The sequence below is a fragment of the Mustela nivalis genome (assembly GCF_964662115.1).
Source record: "Mustela nivalis genome assembly, chromosome: 5".
Taxonomy (NCBI): Eukaryota; Metazoa; Chordata; class Mammalia; order Carnivora; family Mustelidae; genus Mustela; species Mustela nivalis.
The window spans coordinates 13,955,720-13,981,500 of NC_139024.1; the positions used below are offsets into that span (position 1 = coordinate 13,955,720).

The following is a 25,781-nucleotide window of genomic DNA, read 5'->3' on the forward strand; positions in this document are numbered from 1 at the left end:
CCTCCTCCTCCTCCTCCTCCTCCTCTTCCTCCTTCTTGCTTTTAAATTTTGGATAAATTTATCTTTTGATGGACATAATTACAGAATTTCTCAGATAATCAAAGCTATTAATATGTTTCTTTGTAATTCATTCCATCCCTTTTGCATACAAAAGCGTTCCTTTTCTGTTTCCTGGATTTGCTTAACATTTTAAACTCCTCTTATTTTAATATTCTCTGTATTTAAAATGTTTATTTAAACTCATAGATACAGAGAGCATATTAGTGATTGCCAGAAGTGAGGGGATGGTGAAATGGGTGGTGGTCAAAAGATACAAATTTCCTGTTATAAAACAGTGAGTTCTAGGGGTGTAGTGTACTGCATGGTGACTACAGTTGATAATACTGAATTTTTATATTTGAAAATATACAATCTAAATTAATGTTTTCAACAAAAGCATACTCATCATCTATCTGCATTATTAATTAAAACATCTTATTCTATTTATTTATGGTCTTACTTGTTTTTAGTTACACATTTTTATATAAAATAAAATTTGCGTCTCAAGAGTTGATAAAGAATGATCTAGATTAGGTTAAAATACCAAAGTAAATATAAGATATTCACAGGTCACTCAATACATAAACCGCGAATCAAAACTGACATCAGTTTAATTTTATTTCATAATCAACTAAACATTTCAAATTAAACAGATACAACTTAAATAGTCCCTCGTTTGTTTTAATGACACATTTCATAAATTGCACAATATTTATAAAATATTCATTTTGACTGTTCCATAACTTGGGGAGAGGGGTAGCAACAATTCTGCCAGATGGTTAAATTCACAGAAGATACTCCCATTTTCCTAATTTGAGAGATAGAAAGCAATTTTTATTCCCAATATAAATTCTAGACAAAAACCATACATTTGGCTTACTTCTCATATTAAACATTAAGGATGATATGCAAGCAAAGGATAGCCTTGTTACTAAGTTAATGCTCTCCTGAAATCTTACATGGCTATATGACAATTGCTGAATTTGTTAAAAACCAACTTACAACAAATTGGTTATCTTGTAAGCTGTTCTTTCTCTCTCTCTCTCTTTCTTTCTTTCTTTCTTTCTTTCTTTCTTTCTTTCTGTTACATTAGAGAGCATCAATCTATAGGCATCATTAAGAATACTTGTCCTTGAGGAACAATGGAAAATATACGCTAAATACAAATATTAAAGAAAATGCTATACACAATCTCTCACTACATAGAAATTATTACATTCTTGAGCCATACATAGACACAATATCTGTGAGCACTGCATTACAGAAACCAAAATGAGAGTACATTTTTCTTCACTAGAAATCCCAATATTCAGAGAAATAAACAAACAGCAAAATAAGCTCGCTAGTCACTATATCAGCTATGAACCACAGGCCTTTTGAATAATACTGCAGTGAATGCGTGTCCATAAGTGAAAAGGGGTAGCCACAGGCATTTGCCACTGAAGCCCTCCGGCACCCATATTTGGGAATGTACCTTTCTTTATAAGGGTGGCTTTCTGTGGAAGCAGACTCGTTAAGTAACTGTCTGCACCAAGGACCATATGACATGGTCTAATCATTGTACAAAGACTGTTCATAGGATCTGAGGTTGAAATTCATAAGAAAGCACACAAGGGATGATGCCTGATGAGTCGATCCAGGAAGGAGAATTCTTCATGGCTATAACCTGTATTTCATGACAGACTCTCTCCCTACGAACCATTATTTGTTTGCTTGTGAAGTTCCAGGAGAAAGTCCCTAGATAAAGTGCTTTCCCAATTGCTAGATTTAGATCTAAGAAATACAATTTATCCCTTAGGAAAAATGTAAGCTCAGTGTTGAAGTTTGTTTTTAGGTCAATGAATTGGATTTGCTGTTGTTTTCTAACAACATAACTGCAACAGTGAAGAAAAGTTAACACCTTTTAGTAAAGCCATGGGTTTTGCCTCAGTGATGTAGGTAGCAATTCTTGGGAAAGGCACAAAGAGGCGGGGGGGGGGGGGGGGGTGGTAAGTGTCAAAACTAAAGTGTTCTGGGGGCCTGAGTGGCTCAGCGGGTTAAGCCTCTGCCTTCAGCTCAGGGCAGGATCTCAGGGTCCTGGGATCGAGTCCCCCATCAGGCTCTCTGCTCAGCAGGGAGGCTGCTTCTCCCCCTCTCTGCCTGCCTCTCTGCCTACTTGTGATCTCTCTCTCTCTCTCTGTCAAATTAAAAAACAAACAAACAAACAAACTGAAGTGTTCTGTAACAGCCACAGAGATTCCCTTTCTTCGCTTGGTCCCCACACCTCTCAAAAATGAATCCCATGAAAGAAACTTAAAATCTCTGTTTTGTCACTTTTATGCTCATATAATCCATTAAAAATCCAGGTTTGTCAGATGATTCATGTCATTCTAAAGACAGTAAAATTAGAATTCCTTAGGATAGGTTTATTTTTAAAAAGTGACATAGTGACTTTTTTCCCTTTATAGTCACATCGGACAGTGGATGAGGATTGTAAACCACAAATATCTGAAGTTTTAATTATTTTAGTCTAAAATATATATATATGTGTATACACACACATATATTCTGTATCACAGCTGAGTCTTAGGTAAGAATCACTGTCTTGAATAACCTTCACGTTGAGTACAAAATACATAAATAGATAACTATTTGGAAAATATCACTATTTTGTGAGTCACGAGGAAGGAAAACACGTATTCAAAGAAACTATGATTTACATTGTAATGTCCAACTTAGGAAGCGTGAACTCAGCTCGGCAACTCGTGAGCTGTTTGGGCCACGCGCTCATAATTCCGTGTAGCCTGGTTGCAATTTTGTGTCAGTAAAAGACAAGTGAAGGAAGAAACAAACCAAAGCACGGTCCTCAGGGATCTGGGAACGCCTTTATAATCGACTCATAGGCAGGGGGCGGCGGTGCGGAAAAGCCCATGCGGAGGCTGTGACTGGACCAGTGGAAATCAGGGCGGCCCAGACTGTGCGAAGCGCCGGCGGCGGGAACCGTGCTGCGGGCCGGCAGCGTCATCAGCTGACTGTCCGTTTCCACCGGGAGTGGGGGACTCTGCAGAAAGGGGTGGAAAGTGGAAGCCCGGAAGCTTGATTTTCTTGGAAAGGAATTTGCTTGCTCCAGGGAAGCTTGTCGCTGGAAGGTGAGGCTGGCCAGGCTGAGGTTACTCCGCCGTTCGCAGCCACTGTGGCGGTAAAACCCAGTTCTGCTGAGGCCGTGGTGGTAGGAAGACCTCGATCGCCGGCCGGAGCTCCACTGCGAGATGGGGGCGCTGGCTCTTCTTCGGGACAAGCAAACAAACAGAGCCCAGATAAATCCTGCGATGATGAGCACAATTGCAATGGACACTGTGAAGGACGTTAGGACATCCTCTGAAACAAACAAGCAAAAAAAAAAAAAAAAATCAAAGAGGTAATTTAATTTGTAAATAGGCATTCCATGAAAAACACAAGGCAAAGCACAAATAGCAACTTTGGAACGTGTGCTCTGTTGAAACATTCTGAATTAGGAAATTAAAAGACAGTGCTAGACGCATATGAATATCAGCTGATATGTTTGCATTCTTTAAAGCAAAATGATATAAAATGACATGTTTAGCAGTAGCATTCCCGTTGCTTTTGCTATTTTCTCACCTAAAGAAATAAATAATAAAAATAGTCTTTTCTTTAAAGGCTGTTCTTTAGTTCATACATTTTTATAAGGCTGCAAATACAGTCCAAATTTCCTTTTGAGTTATAGCGGTAACAAGGCGCCAGAAATTGATAAAGGATTTTGTAGTCAAATTGGACTTTGCTTTTTCCTGTCTGCTTTCATCGACCCCAGTGATGTCTTCCACCTGCGGGCTTCATGATGTCTCACTTCCTGTCCTGCTTCTGAGAAGGAAGTGATGAGCTAGAACCATCTGGTTGGCTGACTGATTTATGTTTGATTTCCTGAGCTCCGGGACTGTACCCTGTATCTCTGACTCACTGACGGCATGACCTATGCAGACTCCTGTGCTCTTTCTTGGACCACCAGTTCCAGGTCATGCTGCTGTCATGCCCTCATTGTGCTAACGAAATTTTTATCTCCTGAATCCATAGAATCTCTGCTATACATCAGTATCCTTCAATTCACAGAACTTGTACTTGTCCGGATTTCCTGTTCAGGGGCAGGGGAGTTGTTTTCCCAAAATGGAAATTCTAACTTACTGTTTCTTGTGAACTGAAAACATATTTTTGAGAAAAGCTTCATAGCAGAGCCACTGCGCTGAATGTAAAGAAACTCTGGATGTTAGAAAACCCATTCAGCCTTATAATTCACATTTCCCTACCCTCCACTCCACTCTCCCAAAGCCTGGCTTTTTCTCTGAAACTCTGTTCCTTTCCATCTATTTTTCTTTCTGCCTAGACACGAGTTTTAAATTTCTTTCTGAAAAACCTATTTTTCAAGATTCATTTCAAGTACTGCTTTTTGGATAAAGACTCAAGTTTCTGTCTTCTGTCTTCTACTTAATGTTAAGAGGGAAGCTGTCTTATCTAATTGCTCATCTAGGGATTCTGCATGGAGATGACCCTGGACTGGAAATTAGCTAAGCCGGGTTTTGAGAGTGGGAAAGCAAGAGAAGGGATACACGTGCTTTGAAGCTCCTCCCATCAGGAGGTAGAGTCTATTTTCTACCCCTCAAAGCTGGGCCAGCTTCACCCCTTGCTTTGGCCAGTAAGAGGGGATGGACATGAAACCGCAAAATGAAGACTAAGCTTCAAGAGGTCTTTCAGCTTCTGCCCTTGATGCTCTTGGAAGCCCTGTAACTGCCAGGCATCTAAACAAGCCCAGCCTACTGAGGACGAGAGACACATTGGACCAGTTACCACTATTGCCCTGGCCAACAGCCTGCTACCTCCAAACACATGAAGGGGTCATCCTAGATAATTCAGTTGTTAACCACACAACTGACTGTGGCCCATGAGGGAAAACCAGTAGAAAATCTATGAAGCTGATCCCAGTCCAAACTCCTGACCCACAGAATTGTGAACTAAATAAATAATATTTTTAAGCTATTATGTTTTGGGGTACTTGGTTCCACAGAAAAAGCTAACCAATTCAGAGTTCTCAAGTCAGCTTTATCGCTAACATATAGTGTGATATTTAGGAAATTTGTTTGGACTCCTTAGCTTTTAAATGAGAAAGTTAGATTTTATGAATACCAAGGGGTTTTTTTTCAGTTTTTTGTTGTAATCTAGGGTAATATATAGAAAATCTGTAATACAGAAATAGCAAAACCAACCAATGTTAATAAATACAGGGAGGGAAAGTGAGCCATAATTTTCCTTCATATAATTACAGTATAATGAAATTTATGAGACCAAACAATCATACATAAGAAAAATCATTGTTCCTTTATATTAGTATATATTTGGTGTTCCTACACTTTATATTGTCACATTTATCTTCTGTGTCCAGACTACGTATGTTTTGTTCTACTTTCACAAATACTTATATCAAATTCCTCTGAAACAGTTGATTGTATCAAATCTAAACAATAAATTTTTTACAATAGGGAGATGACTTCCTAATTACAAGATGACTTAGAACAGCTCTGCTAAACCAATTACTGTCCTTCCAAAATGTATCTCATAAAAATAATATTGACTCAGCCTTCAAATGCAACCTCTTGCAACAGGCTTTATCTGGAAAAAGCAAATAAAGAATAAATACAGTCAGAAACTAAAATCAGACTTATTGGTTATATAGTAACATTCAAATTTAACTTGTAACTATCAGTGCTCCAAATATTTGGAAACTGAAAAGGAAGTTGTAGGAATTTTGGATTGCCAAGACAATGTCAGCCATGTGAATCAGGATTTCCCAATATTTCTTCTGAAAACAAGATGCATGAATAGAACTATACAAAACCCAGGCCTTCAGCATAATTAGACGACAAAGAACATCCAAATTTCAAGTTACCTAGAAAGTAAACTGATAAAACAGGTACCAGTACATTCTCCTCCATGCTTCTACCTCAAGTCTTCACTGAGAGGAGTGACAATTTCAGAAAAAGTGTGAATATAATGAAAACATACTCTGTTCTCTGAAGACAACAACTATAGTAAAGTGACTAATAGATGTACGCAGGAACGTGAGGAAGCAGGCTTGGAAAGTAATCCTTCCCGAGGAAGAAGAGGATAAAGTGTGCAGTCAAAAGATTACATCATGTAGGATTCCATTTACAGGAAATGTCCAGAATGAGGAAAACTAGGGCAAAAGCAGATTAGTGATTGCCTAGGGCAGGTGGGTGGGGTGGAAAGGAATGGGAGGGGTTGCTAACAGCCAGAGGTTTCTTTTTGAAGGGTAGAATGTTCTCAAATTAGATGGGTGTGATGGTCACATAACTCTGTGACTATAAAAAAACATTTAATCATATCCTTTAAATGGGTGAATTATATAAGATGCGAATTATGTCTCAATAAAGGTGAATTATGTCTCAATAAAAAAAATTATGTTTTTCTGTTAAAAACTGAAAAAGAAAAGGAGAGGTGCTTTTTGGAAACCACACAATGAAGAAGAGAAGAGGGGAAAATTTAGGATCTTTCAAGATAAAAAAAAAAAAATTAGGAAAAAAGGACACATAATTCCTCCCCACCTCCATCCTTTAAAAATAAAAGTCCACCAATAAAAACATACCCTGCTGCACGGAGGAAAGAAGGAACCTGAATGATTCCTGGGACTTTGACATGGGCAGGTGAGAGTGGATACGAATATCATGCATCCAAACCGGGGAGAAATGTCAGGTTATGGAACAAGGCGAAGTTGGTATTGGAAGATGCTAAACTTGAATGCCCTTGAGATACTCATTTGGAATTAGGGTTACATAAATATGGAGCTTAAAGAGAAGCAGAACTGGGACTCTCCGTGCTCCAGGAGACTTGCTGCCATCCATGGAAAGCACTTTGACTAAAAGTAAGAGTGCATTTATAGAAGTGAGTTGAGAATAGACTTCCAGGAAAATCACAGTTTAACAGGTGGCAGAAGTAAAAAAGGAAACAAAGAAGGACAAATTTGGGAGGTTTGAGGACACAAAACAATATGCTAGTGCTGAATCCAAGAAGAGAATTTTAGGTCTAAGTAAGTCCTGGCTACATGCCCCAAAGACATTTATCTATTAATTTGTTTAACATATAAAGCACCCACTAGATACCAAGTAATGCTAAGTTTATAGGCAAGTCTTAGCTTTGGTGGAGTTTTCTACATTCTGTGAGACTTTCTTCAAGTCTTATGCAGACTTATATAGATTAATCTATAAGAAAAATGTCCTTGAAACCTGAAGTGAGAGTGCTGTGGGCCTCAATGCCCAGAGCAGATTGAAGTCAGATGATGGAAAGTCATGAGTGCCTCTCCAGAAAGTTCAGTGTCTCTGCTCAGGCAAGACAAGCAAAACAGAGGGTTAAGCAAAGCGACCCATTAGGAAGGACAGAATATAGAGCTAGTAGCAATAAATGAGATAGACCCAGGCCCAGAGCAGGGTGGATAGTAAAACAAGTCTGGACATGCCTGCCATGCTTCAGATATGCAATAGTAATAATGACTTAGTCTGGGAAGTGACAGTAAAAATAGGAAGGGAAAAAGTTGGTCATGAGAGACCCAAAGTAAAAAGAATCTAAAAATTATTCCAAAGTATTATACTTTCTAATGCACTAGAAATAATACATGGTCGGGGGCAGTGGGGTTGAAAACTGAGGTACAGAGAATTCTGCTCCTAAGATCTCAACTATGATGTTATATTCTAGCAGAAACTTGATAATCAGATTAAACCATAATGTTTTAGGAAGTGTTAAGTATCTGCTCACTTTATGATACTTATATGCCTTTACTACTTTATGTAAGTTTATGAGAGAATAGATTTGCTCATTTTTATTTGTTATTGTGATCATTAACATTAAATTTCCATTAAGATTTGGTCACTTGTAATGGCTACATAAATTCTATACTTCACTGAAAAATGTTTTAATTGCTCTAGAAAATAAATAAAAATCACGAACTACTCAAATATTTCATAGAACTAAGTCCTTCGTCTTCTTTTCAAATGAGTCCAGGCAATTTACAAAATTTAGCACTTTGGTTTAAGAAAAGAAACTAATTTTACCTGACTTCGGTGAGTTTTTGGCAATCTTTGTTTCTGTAAGATATATTGCATATAATTTGAATAATTCCTCATTGTGTGTATGGTTTTTTGTTAAATATTTTATTTATTTATTTGACAGAGAGAGAGAGAGAGAGATCACAAGTAGGCAGAGAGACAGGGAGAGAGAGAGGGGGGAAGCAGGCTCCCTGCTGAGCAGAGAGCCCGATGTGGGGCTCGATCCCAGGACTCTGAGATCATGATCTGAGCCGACGGCAGAGGCTTTAACCCACCCAGCCACCCAGGTACCCCCTTCATTGTGTGTTTTTAAGTGATCAGTCATCCTTGGAAAAGTTTATTTATAATTTATACCCCAGAGAAACCATGAGTTAATTATGATGAGAAACACTTGAATCAAAGAGTCTGAACAAAATCACTCAGAAATATTATCTTCCTATTTAGAATAATGAATGAATAATAAACTCCAGTTCATCCAAATATTGTACTTTTGAATAGGAAAACAATGCATTAGGTACAGACCTAGTAGGTAAACTATAAGTTCCTTCTAAATTTGGACCAAATTTAAAACCCCAGAAAGTTTGAATCAAAGCTTTAGGAAATTTTTGATATTTGGAAGAATATAATTTATATAAAAGATGCAACCCTGTTTTTATTTCATTATTTTGTAAAACACTATAGAATGTTTGGGGAACCTGGGTGGCTCAGTAGGTTAAAGCCTCTGCCTTCTGCTCAGGTCATGGTCTCAGGGTCCTGGGATGGAGCCCTGCACTGGGCTCTCTGCTCAGCAGGGAGCCTGCTTCCTCCTCTCTCTCTGCCTGCCTCTCTACCTACTTGTGATCTCTCTCTGTCAAATAAGGAAATAAATAATCTTAATAAAAAATTTAAAAACTACTATAGTATGTTTCTAATTTAATTAATTTATAGGTCGCAAGCACTACTTTTCATGCATTATATCACATAATTCCCACACAGCCCCATAATGGAAATACTTTATTTCTTAAGTTCATTGTCAGAAACAGTGAAGAATTTAAAATGCATAAAAAGATATCAATTTATACCAGGTTTTTTTTAAAGATTTTATTTATTTATTTATTTATTTGAGAGGAGAGAGCATGAGCAGGGGGAGGGACAGAGGAACAAGCAGGTGCCTGCTGAGAGGGGACCCCAACACGGGGCTTAATCCCAGGATCCTGAGATCGTGACCTGAGCCAGAAGTCTGATGCTTAACTGACAGAGCCACCCAGGCACCCCAATTCAATACTAGATTTGGCAACCTGTTACAAACAGAAATATATGGGGAAATTGTGCTAAAGCAGTATTATGCATTCTATACATATATTCTCCAGGATCAACAGCCTCTACTGGAGAATTTTAAATATAAACTTCAGATACAGAATTACAGATAAAGGTTTGCAGCAAAAACTAACTCTTAGAAATGTCTTTGCTCTGAATCCCAACTTTATTGATATTGAAATAGTGTCTAAAGTTTATGTGGTAGAACTAAGTTAGTGTATTTTAATAACTGAATACTGACAACTAGCACTGATCAGGGGACTATTGCTTTTACTTATGTATGACGTAAAATGCGAAGACAAATACTCGTTTGCAAAGTATATGCCCCTGCTTTTATGTATAAAGCAATGTAAACGCTGGAGTCTGATTGAGAATTCTAAATATTTCAGGATACAAGCAGACATAACATATGATATTAAAGAGATACATTCACTTCATTTCAACTAAATGGAGATAAAACTAGAATCTTGAAAGAGAAAATAGATTCAGTTATCCAGTAAAGAAGCATTTAAGGGTTCCAGGAGTTTCTATGCAAGGCTTCAGTGTTTATACCCTTTGAGGTTCTCTATCACTGTCTCTCCTAACAAATAAACTGTTCCGAATGGTTTCTCTTTACTGAAAAATAGCATAAGGTTCTGTTTCAAGAAAAAAAAAAAATTAGAAACTTTTAAAATGTAGATTCAAAGTAAAATAATGTCTTCTCTATTAAATTGAGAAAATTAGCAAAGGCAACCAAAAGACATGGAGTAAGAAATAGATTTCCGTGCCAGGTCACTGTTTGATTTCCAAAATACATTATTCTGACATAAGAAAACAAGAGTAACATTTAAACTCCAGTAGACCAGTGGTTAAAGAGTATGTTCAACCATCAAAATCTTCTTAAGTGAAAAATTTCAGTTTTGTGGGTAAAAGGATTATTTTGGTGACACTAGAACTAGAACAGTATTTCTAGGAGAGCAATCTGACAAGAAATCTATTTTAAATGATGATTCTTTATGGCTACATAATATTTATATATAGTATTATAATATTTATGATATTATAATGCTAAATATAATATTTAACATGGTAGAGCTATCATCCGTGCCATCATATAAAGTACCACTAAATATATTTAATAAAATATTAAATATAGTATTTAACATGGTAGAGCTATATTATCTATAACATTTAAGATACTATAATATTAAATATAAGAAAACAATCTAGGGACACCTGGGTGGCTCAGTTGGTTAAGCAGCTGCCTTCAGCTCAGGTCATGATCCCAGCGTCCTGGGATCGAGTCCCACATCGGGCTCCTTGCTCGGCAGGGAGCCTGCTTCTCCCTCTGCCTCTGCCTGCCATTCTGTCTGCCTCTGCTCGCTCTCTCCCTCTCTCTCTCTCTGATAAATAAATAAAAATCTTTTAAAAAAATCAATCAATCAATCAATAAAAAATTTTTAAAAAATTTAAAAAAAAGAAAACAATCTAAATTTGGGGAAATGGTAGGCAGGATAGGTAATAATGACTCAAAATACCATATTACTATTGTAAGTAGACTATCTAGGGTTATATAGATACCTGAAAAAGATTAAATAATAAACTTTAAATGTACATGACAATCATGAGAACACTATATATACATTAATAATAAATGAGTTACATTTTCAATGAATATAAAATAAGATGGAGCTTACAAAACTTATAAAAATAACGTTTAAAAAACCATACTCCTTTTGATATGGATTTGCTTAATTTTCATTGTTCAGTTGGTGCATGTACCATGAAAATGGCTTCCTAAACCATAAAGTCAGTCAGATCTCTGTTTAGAAATTATCGTCCTAATTCTTATGCCATTGCTCTATGTGCAGAATTTTTTAATAGTTACAAATGTTAGTAATGACATGAGTCTCTAAAACTTGCTGAACTACTGGTAAAAAGCTTGTCTTGTTAAGCTCCTTTAAATAACAAAACTGCAAAAACAAGTGGGAAAAGCAATCAGAAAGAAATGCCAAGTCATGTGTTTTTTAAATTTTTTATTAACTTTAATTAACATACAGTGTTATGTTAGTTTCAGGTGTACAGTGTAATGATTGAACAATTCTATACATTTCTCAGTCTTCATCAAGGTAAATGTCTTCTTAATACCCTTTATCTGTTCGAACCATAATTTTTAGTATAGCCTGTTTCAGAATGGTCTTTCATAGGGATTTTTTAAAAATTTAACTGGAGTTAATAATTTTTCTGAATCGAACTAGAATCAAGAAAATATATAATGAAAACAGAATCTATTGGCTTTACAGCTTTAAATTTTCATATATATAATTCCATTCTGGCAGATTTTGGTAATAAATTTTGGAAACCTTTTTTTCTTTTTTTTAAGATTTTATTTATTTATCTGACAGAGATCACAAGCAGGCAGAAAGGCAGGCAGAGAGAGAAAGGGAAGCAGGCTCCCTGCTGAGCAGAAAGCCCAATGTGGGGCTGGATCCCAGGAGCTTGAGATCATGATCTGAGCCCCAGGACCCTGAGATCATGATCTGAGCCGAAGGCAGAGGCTTTAACCCACTGAGTCACCCAGGCGCCCCTGGAAGCCTTTTTTTTCTAAAGGTACTATTAAAAAAATGTACCTGAAAAATACAATGGCTCAGATATTTTTCTTAAAGCATATTTTGCCTTCTTATTTATCAATAATCTTAGGGAAGGAAAAGTTAGCCATAATTTTACTTCATATAATTACAATATAATGCAATTTATGAGACCAAAACAATTATGCTTAAAAATTCAGGCCTAAAAATTCAGGTCTTCCTTTGAAAACAAAAGGAACAAATTTTAACATCAGTAAGGTAAGTCATATAAATTAGATATCCTTATCCTGATTTGTAACCTGTGTCTATACAAATAACAAAGGGCTGGTACCTAAATCCTCAATGAATAATAACTCTTTCTACTAATAGTTGTAGAACGTACTCAAGTCATTTGACCCTTCCTGACCTAATAGTAATGGCCACTATAGTGTCTTTCAATTCCAAGATTCTAATATTGCATCTGGCTTTCAGGACATCAAATCAATGCTTCAGAGGCTGTTCATAGCATTAAAATTTAGTAGAGGTCACCATCTAGTGGTCTTTTATTGAACTGTTCCAGTATCTGAAAGTGATTTTATCAGCGTCAACAGAATGGAACACTGATCAATTCAGGAAACCTTTTGCAATTCTAAGAATTAGAAGCTCTGTTAATATTAAAGCAAGTTCTCCTGTTCTTGGTACTGTAGAGTAATAGGAGGATGGTTCATGCAATAATAAGAATTTTTAATATTCTTAAAATAACAATTTGACAATAATATTTTAGAGAATAACATAATAGAAAACTCAATTAATTATAATAAAGTAAACAAAGACTACGTATTTTCTATGTGTAGCTTATCTACCAGTAAATCCCATTTGGTTTTTTCCTACAATACATGCAATATTCAACTTTTCTTATCTAACTCTGTTATCTCCCGAGTTAAGTGCCCGCCACAGCTGAACTGAAATATTCAGATGGTCTATCTGGTTTTCTTGCTTTTATCATCGCCTTCAGCCCCCAGCAACACTCTATTCTTAATACAGTAGCCAGACTAAACCTTTGAAAATATAAGTCAAATCACATCCGTTTTTTTTCTCCACTTCTCCCAGGGCAAAAGCAAACTTCTAAAAATGTTCTTTAAGTTCCAATTGGACTTTTTCTCAATTATCTGTGCTCATTTTTTACTCTTCTTCTGTCTTCGCTCCATCCACACCATTCCTTAAACACACTGGATGTGCTCCTGACCTAAGGCTTTGACTGGTAATAATCTATTCCTGAAATTCCCTGGCTATCACCAGGGCTAACTTCAAGTTTTCACTCAGAAGTTGCTTTCTTATTTAGGCCTACCCTGATCACCCTATTTAAAATTTCATCTTGTCCCACCTCTGATGCCTAATATGCACTCTTGGTTTTCCTTTTCCTTCAAGATTGATAGAAACTAGACTCAGATACTATATTTTAGAAGTAAATTAGATAGGTAAGCATCATGGGCTATAAAAATGTCATTACAAATGAAAGATAACATAACTTACATCGAGAATGGTTAGAAAAAGCTTGATGAAAGAAATGAGATTTGAGTTGTTTTCTGTGCATGACTGTGGGTCAAATAAGCAAAAGCCCGGATGATTTGTAAGTGGTTTGACTAAAGGCATAGAGTATAAGCCATATTTGAAATATAATTAGTCAACACTATTACTAGAGTACAAAGTAAATTCAAAAGGAAGACTGTAGCACACCTTTTTTATATACATGATTAATTAACCTATAGAAAAAACACTGAGAATAATTCAAAGATAAATTTTAAAAATATATTTTTTTAAATCTGTTTGAAGCTATCAAAGACCTGCCAAAACTGCTAACTCATAAGAACAGATTCCAGGAGAAAAAAAAAAAAAAAAAAACTCATGTAACAATAATTTATAAAGAGAGGCAAAAAATCTGAGTAGAATTCTATGAAATTTAAGTAGATTTGGAAAACAAAAATTGGAGTTAAGAACTGCCAAGGAAGATGGACTCTGGGAACATTCCAGACACTGAATAGGGCCCCTGCAAAGCTAACTCCCTAACAGTGATAGCAATTAAGAGAAAGAGCAGACCTCACCAAGGTCGAAATGCATATCAGATCCAAATACATATCAGATCAGATTCGAATAAAATGAAATGACCGCAACTAACTCCAGAAGAAAGATTAATTCCTTCTAGAAAAAGATAGTCTTATTCAGGGCCTTAAATTGTTTCTACAATGCCCAAAACGATACTGAGCATAAATAACAAATTACAAGCATTCCAAGAGACCAGATCAAAGGAGCAGAAACTAAGAGAACAAGTATACTATAGAAAAATAACTATAAATTATCAAGATATTACAGTTATCAGACACAAATATTAAGATAACTGAGTTAATATGTTAAAGAAAATACATAACAAGTTGAAAATTTTCAACAAATAATGGAAACCTATAAAAGTAATGAAATAAAAATATCTGATGAAAGTCAGAAGATATTTTAACTGAATTATATTAAAAATATGAAATATTTTTCATATTTGGTGAAATACACCAAAAGCTGTGTGTAGAGGAAAACGTGTAGCTTTAGAGGCATACACATAAAAAGAAGAAAGGCTGAAAAATCAATGATATAAGCTTCTATACCAAGAAGCTAACAAAAACAGCTAAATCAAACACAAGTAAAATGGGGGCGCCTGGGTGGCTCAGTGGTTTAGGCTGCTGCCTTTAGCTCGGGTCATGATCTCAGGGTCCTGGGATCGAGCCCCGCATCAGGCTCCCTGCTCCGCAGGAAGCCTGCTTCCCTCTCTCTCTCTCTCTGCCTGCCTCTCTGCCTACTTGTGATCTCCGTCTTTCAAATAAATAAATAAAATCTTTAAAAAAAAAAAAAAACACAAGTAAAATGGAACACAGTAAATAATTAAAAGAAAGCAGAACGTAATGACATAAAACAAAGAAAAAAAGAAAGAGACAAAGAGGCGGAGTTATCAAAACCAAATGTGGTTTCCATGAAAAAGAAAACCTAATAAAAAATTGATTAACTACTGGTAGGAATGATCAAGATAGGACGCGAGGAGAAGGAAGGGGGAGTGAATTACCAATATCAGAAATTAAGAAGATGGAATTAGAACAGATTGTGTAGGCAGTGAAAACACAGGAAGAGAGGATTCCAAGTTAGCTTTTATGGACTGATTTTCCAGGTACAAGGACTAAGCCCTGGAAACAACAATGCTTTCCTCCTCCTCAAAAAATCTTACCTAAAGGCAATAAATAAATGATCAAATGTAAGCAGCTCATAGAGAGAAGTTGATGCTTGGAAGACAAGAATACCAAGCAGTAGGCGAATTTCCCAGTTTTCAAGACTTCTAACTCAGGACAGTTTCCAGTCCTAATTATGTCAGCAGGTAAAATACCAATTGAAAACCTACAGTGTTTCCAGGTTGGAGAAACAGTAGACAGAGATTGTGGCAACCAGAGCTGCTTAAATATGAGAGAGAAAGATCTTAGAAAAGAGAATGCCAGCAGAGGATCTCAAAAGTTTATTGATAAGCATTTCCCATATTTACAGCTGACTCCAGAGCCACATCGCATGTTTCCAATAGCACAGCTAGAGAACATCAAAATATTAACTGTCCTAAACTGATACCTGAGTGGCCTTCTAAAAGACAGGCTTTATAGGTTTTTGTAGTTTGAGTTCTCAACAAAGTTATTTGCCTGTGAGAACAAATTGGGGGGTGGGGGGACTCTTCAAGGTAATACAGCAGAATCCAAAGGCCCATTCAAAATGTCCATGATACAGTATAAAAGTACTTAACATATGGGGAAACAAGAAAATGTGACCCATTCTTGGGAGAGAAAGTAGTCAACAAAGGCATAGCCTAAAATGACCAGATGTTGGAGTTCACAGATAAAAATTTTAAACTTGTATATTTAGGATCAATGATATGAAGGAAAGCATTCATAATGAATGAAAAGTGGGAAATATTAGCAGAAAATACAAGCTCTATAAAAGAACCAATTGGAGGTATTTGGGTGGCTCGGTTGGTTAGGTGTCTGCCTTTGGCTTGGGTCATGATCCCAGGGTTCTGGGATCTCCCTCCTCAATGGGGAGCCTGTTTCTCCCTCTCCATCTGCCTGCTGCTCTCCCTGCTTGCACTCTCTCTCTCTCTCTCCCTCTTTCTCTGAAATAAATAATAAAATCTTTAAAAAAGAAAAGAACCAAATGGAACTAAGAATATCAAAAATAAAAAAATTCACTCAATGAATCTAACATTGAATTTAAATGACAGTGAGAAGAGGAGCACCTGTGTGGCTCAGTCAATCAAACATCCAACTCTTGATTTCAGTTTGGGTCATGTTCTCGGGGTCATGATATAGAGCCCCAAGTTGGGCTCTGTGCTCAGCAGGGAATCTGCTTGGGATCCTCAGTCCCTCTCCTTCTGTCCTTCCCTCAATCATGTGTGCATGCGTGTGTACGCCCACTCTCTCTCTCAAAATAAATAAATAAAATCTTTTAAAAAAGATAACAGTGAAATGAGTCAGTAAACTTAAAGATAAAATAATAGAAATTATACTATTTGAAAAATAGAGAAAAAAAACATTGGTGGGGGGAACAGAGTCTCTAAGAATTATGAAACAATATAAAAATATTTAATATACGTGTAATTATAGTACCAAAAGCAAAGAAAAGAGAGAATGAAGGTAAAAACTATTCAAAGAAATAAGGCTGAAGTTTTTCAAAGTTAGTGAAAGAAATTAATTTACAGATTCAAGAGTCTCAGAAATACCAAGCAAGAAAAATATATATATATTTGTATATAGAACCATACATACTCACGTCATAATCAAACAGCTGAAGATCAAAGATAAACTGAAAGCACCCAAATTAAAAACAACAATAACAATGAAATATCATTTTCATAAAAACTAATTATTGGACTAACTACTAATCTCTAGTAAGATACAATCATAATTCAAAATAATTAAAAACTAATCAACCCAGAATTGTATATTATGGAAATTATCCTTTAAGAATACTGGTGAAATAAAGAATCTTTCAGGTGTAGGAGAAAAATTCATCCTTAGCAGCTCTAAATTAAAAGCTTTGTTCAAGGAAATCTTTAGCTTGAAGGGAAATAATATCAGATTAAAGACTTAGATCTTCAAGAAGAAATAAAGAACATCAGAAACAGTATCAGTGTAAATAGAAAAGACTATTTTCTTTTATTTTCTTTAAAATAAACACACACACACACACACACACACACAGTAGATAGGTGATACCTAGGTAGATAGATTGGACTTGAAAAATTTTAAATCTGCTCAGCAAAAGACATGTAAGAAAATAAATAAGCAAGCCACAGACAGGTAGAAAACATTTACAAGTATATATATGACAACAGACTCATAACCAGAATATGTGAAGGACTTTCACAGTCAGTAATAAAAAGACCACAAAACAAAACAAAAACAAAGAAAAGGTAAAGAAAGTAAAAATGGGTCAAAGAAATGAACAGACACTTCTTCAAAATAGATACTGAAAGACGAATAAGCACAATGGAGGATGTTAAATGTCAAGAATCAACATTTTTTTTTTCTGTGAAGACCCTGGTAGCAAATATTTTAGGCTTTAAAATCTTTAAAATCAGACAATACATCAGATTTGCCTGTAAGTCATACCTTGCCAACCCCCGCTCATCATCATTAGCCATCAGGGAAATACAAACTGAAACCACAGTAAGGTAAATACTGACCAGAAAAGCTATAACCTAAAGGGTTAAGAATAAAGAAGAGCTATTGGAAAAGATACGAAAAACTGGAATCTTCATTCATTGTTGTAAAAAGTAAATTGCATAACCACTTTGGAAAAAAGGCTTGACAATTTCTTGTAAAATCAAACATACAGCAACGCAATGACCAGCATTTTTACTTCTAGGAAGTTATCAAGAATAATGAAAACATATATTAACAAGCAACTTTTACAGGAATATCTCTATTACAGCTTTATTCTTAGTAGCCAAAAGAGTAAATACTGTATGATTTCATTTATATGAAGTTCTACCACAGGCAAAACTAATCTGTTCTTAAAAAAAATCAAAATAATGGTTTCTTCTGGGGATGGTGTAGACAGGACTTGACCAGGATGTGAAATTAGGGAACTTTTGGGGTTGGTGATAATATTTACTATGATTGGGGTTTGAGTTACTCAGGTGTGTACATGTTTGTCAAAATTCAGCAAATGTTCATTTATGATCTGTGCACTTCATTATTATTTATTTTACACATTTCATTGTAGGTAAATTTGACCTTAAAGAGAAAAAAAAATAAAAGTATTGAATTCTGATTAATGATATACATACTGATGTAATTAAGAGAAAATATATGGACATCTCCAGTCTGTTTTGACATATAAACTAATATATTGGTGAACTAAAAAAGCATTGTAAAAATGCCAGTGATGGAACCTAAGTGGTAGACTTATGGGTATTCACTGTAAAAAACCCTTATGTATTTCTATATATTTTAACATTTTCATAAGGAAATATTGGAAAAACATATGAGAGAATATCCTAAACAACTTTAAGGCAACATAATTGGAAATTTAAGTGGGAAAATGTTTAGAAAATACAAATTTCCATACCAAATAGAGGAATCAATAGAAAATCTAAGTGATCCACTATTGTTAAAGACGGTGACTCCATCATTTAAAAGTTTCCTATTAAAAATGCTATGCATAATTATAATGGAGACTTTTCTAAAGCATTTAAACAAAAAATAATGCCAATCTTGCACAACCTATTCCGGAAAATAGAAATATAGGAAACACTTCCTAACTTGTGTTTTGAGACCTGCATAACATTAATACCAAAATGTAACAAGGCTACCACAAGAAAAGACAATTACAGACAAATTTCTCTTATGAATGTAGATGCAGGAACTCCAAGGTCAGTGTCCTGTTACAGGCTTCTAGGCTCATCCTTCCTGAATCATTATCTCTGAGCATGAAGCCCAGTGAGAGATGCATTTTCAAATTTTTCTACATAACTCAGATGCACCAGTTTTATAGAGAAGCATCTGTAAACACTTATTTTTCAAGCTTTCTAGGTAACTGTGTTAAGGGAAATAATTGGTAGGCTGTTTTAATATGCAATGATGCATACAGGTCCAAGAGTTTTAAAAACAAATTAAAGACATACATATGAAATATAATAGTAAATAATAGTACTTAGGAGGAGGGAATACAGAGGACATCATTGGGGTGTTTATGTCCAGTTTGTAAGCTCACTCTGTCCCCAGTTTCTCTGGAAACATCCTGCTCCCATCTGCTGGGGGTAGACTTTTAAAAGCCAGCTTTTTATCGGCTAAGGAATAGAGTTTTCAGTTTCAGCTACTAGCCAAGGTTTTCTCCCCTTGACACTTGATTCCCCAAGAAATCAACCCACAACCTTTCATCTCTTTGATTACCTTGGAGAGGATCAGTACCGTTAGCAAGCATACATAGAAAAAGAGAAAAACTAACGCTTAAAATTTCTACCTGGATTATTAAATATATAAAACAGAGGAAAGCAAATAAGTAAAAACCTCGAAAACCAGTTGTTTTCCTGTAATTCACTAGACATTTTGAAAGAGATAAGAGTGTTTTGTTTTGTTTGTTGGTTGGAGTTTGAAAATGCTGAGTCTAAAGGACTCAAAAATTTATCTTTTCACCATAAAGTACAGTATTGGGAAAAATGAACCACAGTCTGAGTCCTAGCCTTGTCAGTATGGCAGCCTATATAAAATACCATCGTCTACATAGCTCAAGCAATACACACTTGTTTCTCATAGTCCTGGGGACTTGGAAGTCCAAGATCAAGGTGCCAGCATGGTGTGGGGCTGGTGAGAACTTCCTAGCTTGCAGGTGACCTCACTTACCTCTTCCTCAGTGCATACTCCCAGAGACTGGGAGAGAGAGCAATCTCTCTTCCTTTTTTTCCCTCAGGCCACTAAACATATCAGGCAGCCCCCATGCTCACGACCTAATCTAAACCTAATTACCTCCCCATCTCCAAATACCATCTGTTGCACTGTCAGGGCTTCAACATATGGATTTGAAGGGGAATCACACAAACATTCAGTGCATAACAAGTCAATTAGCAGAAGCAGTGCAAAAAACTTCTGGAGAGACAAGGAGAAGGGCTATAAAGTATGTGAGTAGTAAGGGTTTTGGAGAAGCCCTCATCACTCTGTCTCTGTCCATGATGAGTTACAGATTGATTTAGAGAATCCCAGAGAAGCTCGTATCCATTCTTAGCTTTCTGGGGTCCAAATGGGGAAGGTGCCAGGCTCCTCTGAGAAACCCTGGGTATCTGATGCGCAAAGTAGAAGTGGGGATGGTCGACATCGGAACATCGGAGTCTAGAGTACCTAGAGAAACAGCCCAACCTCGAGAGGCTTTTACAACTTGAGGATTATGGGAGAGCATCCAATATTGTTCTGTACCATTGAGACAGATGGACAATTATCTGAATGAAAGGCAGTAGACCAGAGGGGACATAAAGAAAGGAAAAACCACTCCATTAACAAATGTTGCATGGACCACGGGAGCCAGATTTTTATGGTAAGAGCCCTCAGCAGTGGAGACAAGGAAGGGAAGGGGAAAGTCCTAAAGACAGATGCGAACTAGGCATCAGCAGATGTCGTCAAAGACCAGAACTGGATCAAGAATCAGAGGCCCTCTTCTAACAATACCCTTCTTAATATATAACCCCCATCCCCACCCTATGCCCTTTCCAACCTTACAGAAAAGTCCTAAGGAAAAGGAAAACAGGGAGATCTGAAGTCATCAAATTCAAAATTATTTTGCCAAATCAGGTTAAACTTTTACACTGACATTCAAAACTTTACACAAATCCGCCTGAAGTCATCACCACCAGGAACATAGTGTGTTTTTGCTTCTGCATATTGGCTGATAATATTTCTTCCAAAATCCCTGAAATTGTCCAACTATGCCTTACTTGTATCACTAACACCTAACCCAATGACTAATATATAGAGGAGGGTCAGTCAATGCTTCAGAGTAAACCAATGAACTGGATTCGGAGATAAGTGAATGAGTTAGTAAGTTAATGTAGGGAACATGAGTGACTAAAATGCCCTTCCAAGGATTATCTCTCTCTTTCAACCTTATCTGACTTATAGGAACAGGTAAAGCCTCATTTTTTTCTTCTAAGAAAGATTTTGGGGCCATCTCAGCCATTTTTAAAACACTCATAACAATTGTTGCCATTTTTCCATATATTGTCTTGTGTTGCTCCATAATAAAAGTCATATATTTATATACATAAGAAGATAGAATCTCTAAGAGTGTGATATTCTTGAAGACAGACATAATACTCATAAGAATTATTATGAATTAAATGAGATGAATGAAGGCAAGCCCCTGAACCAATAATTCCCCCAATTTTTCACAGTGCAAGCCAAGAGAAAAAAAATGCATGGTGAGACAGGAAGTTCAACCAAAACTATGTTTTCTTTAGGACTCTAAGTATCAAAAAGATAACCAAGGTTAAGGATACATGTGTATCCTTATTATCTTGTTTCATAAAGGCGAGATGCAGCAAACTTCTATAGGTTTTGGTTCTTGCTGCTTCGGTGGTGAATGTTTATAGAGAAGGGAAATGCATTACAGAAAGCAAAAGTGGGAAACACGGTGGTCTTCCGCTGGGTTGTCAGTCTCAAACCAATTTTTTTGCTCCCTCTTGCACTGATTACTCTAATGCTTACACACCATTAAGTAAGTTTTAGTGGGTGATTACCATGAAAATGCAAGCTATGATTGTTGGTATTAACCTGGTATCATTATCTTATTTTTCAGCATTTATTAAAGTAAAACAAAAAAAAAATCTTATCTGGAAAACTTTTTATATATCCTAAGTGTGTTAAGTTTGAGAAATTTATATGGTTCAATGCACAAGTCTTACTTTTCTCAACTATTCTTTTTTCTCTAAATTTGAAATGTCAATCAGACAATTGGGGTGCAATAGACAGCACATTGTACTCTATAAGGTTTTCAAAATAATGTATTTGTGGAGTCAGTGATCACAACAGATAACCATTTAGATACAAAAAATAAAAATATAAAAAGTCAGCATTTATAGCTTAGGAAATTTTTACATGTGGTATATTTACATTCAGATTTTTACATTTTACGCTTAATATTTTTTTATCCCAGAAGAAATAATTAAATCTTTCATATTTTTCCGTAAATCATCCCCACTATATCTGTTCAACATATTTGTATTGGTTTTGTTAATGCTTATCAATGTAACACTCCCCTTCCTGGTTTTCAGTATTTCCAACTATTTTCCATTGTATTCACATACTAAGACAAAGAAACAGTAGCAACTGTCTTTGGAACAATGAGTTTTAATTCCTTCTCCAGCACAAATTTTTATATTTAAAAAGAATTCGTTTTTTAGGATTGGCAAATAGACTTCAATTAAGCATTCTCTTATTAATTCAGGTTCATTTTGTAATCATTGTGCGTGTTTCAGTCTGTGGCTAATAATTCCTTTTACTCAAGTAAACTTGAAATTTAACTTCAAATGGTCTGGGAAAAAAACGTATCTGGCTTTACCAGGTTAATTTTTACAGAAAGAACTACTTTACTTCTGAATGATTTATACAGTAAAATTTGTAATGATGAATATAGTGTAAACAGACTCTAGCTATGTTCAGTGTGTCTGATACATTCACTTTCTCTATAAATGAAGATGTGTATTGTATATCATATATATAAGGAAGACATACGTGTGTGTATATATATATGTATGTATATATATATATATATAAAACAAATATATAAGGAAGGCTTCCATAATTCTAAGACGTATTGTGTGTTGGTGTCTACCTGGAATTACTTATCACCAAAGCTATTCTTTACAATATGCAAACATAACTTACTTTCTTCCTATTTTTTTTTAATAATTAGATTAGGATATTCACTAATATCCCTCCTTTCCAGACCTGAAGCAAACACAAAGAGTTGATGGTTAAAAAAAAAAAAAAAAGAATTCATTCCCTTCATGCACATTCGTATGATGGCGGACAGCTAGGTGAGGTTGTTAGGGACGGTCAACACTGCTGTTCACTTTCACTGATAGTTTCCAAAGCATCCTCACAAATCACAAAAGAAAGTATGAAATAGTTCCCTGAGGGAACTTAAAACTTGCTCTGGATTAATAAATAAGACTATTGATCTTTTCAGAAACTCCATTTTCTCCTTTAAAAAAAAATTTTCTGAATTTAACTGAAATTTCTCCCTTATTTTTAAAATTTCCCTGAATGCAAGAATAGTTACCTATTTTACATCTTAGCCCTTCTTCCCTAGGCCTTCCCTTCTTTAGCCTTGAAAAACTAGTTATTTCAACCTCAGCTTTACCTTGCTGTTGATGCCTAACTAACTAGTAGCTGTGTCTGAACTCAGCCAAAAAATACTTTTATATTTCTTCTTTTTCCCCCTGTGATAGTTTTCCTTTTAATATTATATGTGATGTTGTTTCCAGTGAACTTTTTGTACTCAACTTTTTCTTCGTCTAATTTTATAAGATTCCTTATTTTATCTGTGTCATCACACTCCTGAAGTATAGATTTCGCTATTTTGACTCACTTTGGAAATTAAAAAGTATAACATTGACAGAGTAAGCTAAAGGAACCTCTATTCTTGATTTCATTAATATAATACATATAATTTATAACCTTAAGACAAATAAAACTTAATTTTCCAACAAAACCCACATTATCATATTCTAAACAATTATTTCCACCTTTTATTTTTCTCATTTTTATTCTCAGTATTTCCTAATTATATTTTTAACACCAGCCAAAATCTGTACATGTTGCCCAGATTCTTCTTGAGTGTCTTCATAACCCACTTTAAAGATATTTTACATGAATATACTTATTATAATAAACCTATGAAAAATTAAATAATCAGTTTATGGTAAACAAAATGTCTCAGAGATTTTCAATGTTTTAATAAATGATGCAGTATATTTTCTGCATCCTAATTTTAAATTAAAAACAGTTAAAGAAAATATCTTACCCCAAAAGTTTTCTGGCCATGGACTCCCTAAACTTGTTGTGTTATTAGCCATAATATCCACAAGAAATAGAAGAGACAGAAGAAAAAAAGAAAGAAAGAAAAGCCAGTTATGTCCAAAAGAAGCACTTTGATTCTATGTCTTTGTGGTTCAGCAAGAGAAAAATAATTTTCACACAACCCCTCATATACTTGTGTTTGCATAAAAGGAAACAAGTGTATCATGTTTCCTGCTTTTATACTCAAATTAGCAACTGTTCTTCTTATCTTGGAATTCCACATGGTTCCTGAGACACGATACAATTTCCTTCTCGTCATTTCCTCAACTAAATTACTAAGGTTCTTCCTCTGGGCCACCTCCAAACTGCTTTTGGGGTAAGAGGCTCCTTTTCTTGTTCCTTTTCTAACTCCTACTGACATACGTAGGAAGATTCCAAACTCTTAGCTGCAGCACTCTGGGCTAAATTTATGTAGGATAGAGAAAGAGTTCACTTCCAACACTTGACAAGTAGATTTGTACAGTAAGTTGAGAAGGGTGGGGTGGAAAGTTCTGGAAATCCATATTCTATTCAAGTAAAATTAATTAATTTTACCTAACACCCATTTTTATAAATCTCAGTTATCTATTAAAATTCTTAACATGGTTCTTTTTTCCATTCGGCATGTTAATTTTGAAAAGTTATTCATGTCGTTTCTTAAATATCTATCTAAAATGCAATTTAGGTTTAATTTTTTTTTGTTTTTTTATGTTCATTTTTAATAAAAATTAAATATGACAAAATACTCTTTCGTTGGTATGTAAGTGTGAGAAGGATGATTTCCACACTGAAAGAGCCTGTTTAAAACCAAGCAAGGGAAACATGAATACCAGCATTGATTGCAACAGAATGTTCAGTGCTGTAGGGGGAAGTGCAATGATCACAGTAGTGGTTTTCATGGAGGTGTCTGAGAAAAGTGATGACTTTGGTCCTCCATGGAAAATATTGAAAATAATTTTACCAAGGGGAGAGAAAAAAAAGGTAGGACAGTCAATATGAATGAACATTGAATCAATAAGTCAATGTGACTTATTGCAATTGCAATTCACACAGGGAATATTGTGGGCGTGACTCTAGGAACGAACAACCCGAGACTTTTCAGGAGATGCAGATAAGTTACAATTTCATGAGTCTTTCTTAGTTTTAGCTTTCTTAGTTTACACCAGATCCTCTGAGCACTGGGAATCCTTTGGAAGTGCACGCAGCAATGCCAGGCTGTGCTAAACTGCACTAACCTACATTCAGACCTGATTTACTTTTCAACATGTGTTGAAAAATTTATAAAAATAGAAAATTAAAAGACCATCGTATGTCAAAAAATATGATCTCATGAAATTATATTGAAATACTTCTAAAATCTTACAAAAACAGAGTAGGATCCTTCAAATTAGCTCTATTTTTCAGTACACATTTTATGTTAATATAGGCTGTCAGACTCAATAAATACTAATTTTAAAAAGGCATGCACATTTATAAAGAGTTCTATAGAGCACATTTGCCCTAAAACAATAAGCCCTGTGAGTGGAACAGAGGAGTCTGGGTTTGTTGAAACTGCCTTGTGTGCAAGAAGCAGAGCTCACTCCATTTCAGGGCTAGGAGACAGGCTGAGACTTCCTTTTATTGTTTTGTGCTTAATCACCTAGATTTTCTTCTAGAAATTTTCACTTTTGCAG

At 35.5% G+C, this 25,781-nt stretch overlaps 1 protein-coding gene across 1 annotated transcript; it reads right to left on the reverse strand.

The window, feature by feature from the left end:
• Positions 1–629: 629 nt before the first annotated feature.
• On the reverse strand, positions 630–24,282 carry MYCT1 (MYC target 1). The gene is made up of 2 exons (XM_082730034.1): positions 24,074–24,282; positions 630–3,396 (listed from the first exon to the last, which is right to left on the reverse strand). The coding sequence occupies exons 1-2, from the start codon at positions 24,123–24,125 to the stop codon at positions 2,885–2,887; spliced, it is 564 nt and encodes a 187-aa protein (XP_082586160.1). The 5' UTR covers positions 24,126–24,282; the 3' UTR covers positions 630–2,884.
• Between the last annotated feature and the right edge of the window lie 1,499 nt (positions 24,283–25,781).

Coding starts and splice junctions, on each gene's coding strand:
- MYCT1 (XM_082730034.1), bottom strand. CDS start 24,125: ATGGCTAATAACACAACAAGTTTAGGGAGTCCATGGCCAGAAAACTTT. Junction 3,397..24,073: donor ATGGCCAGAAAACTTTTGGG/GTAAGATATTTT, acceptor TGTTTGTTTCAG/AGGATGTCCTAACGTCCTTC.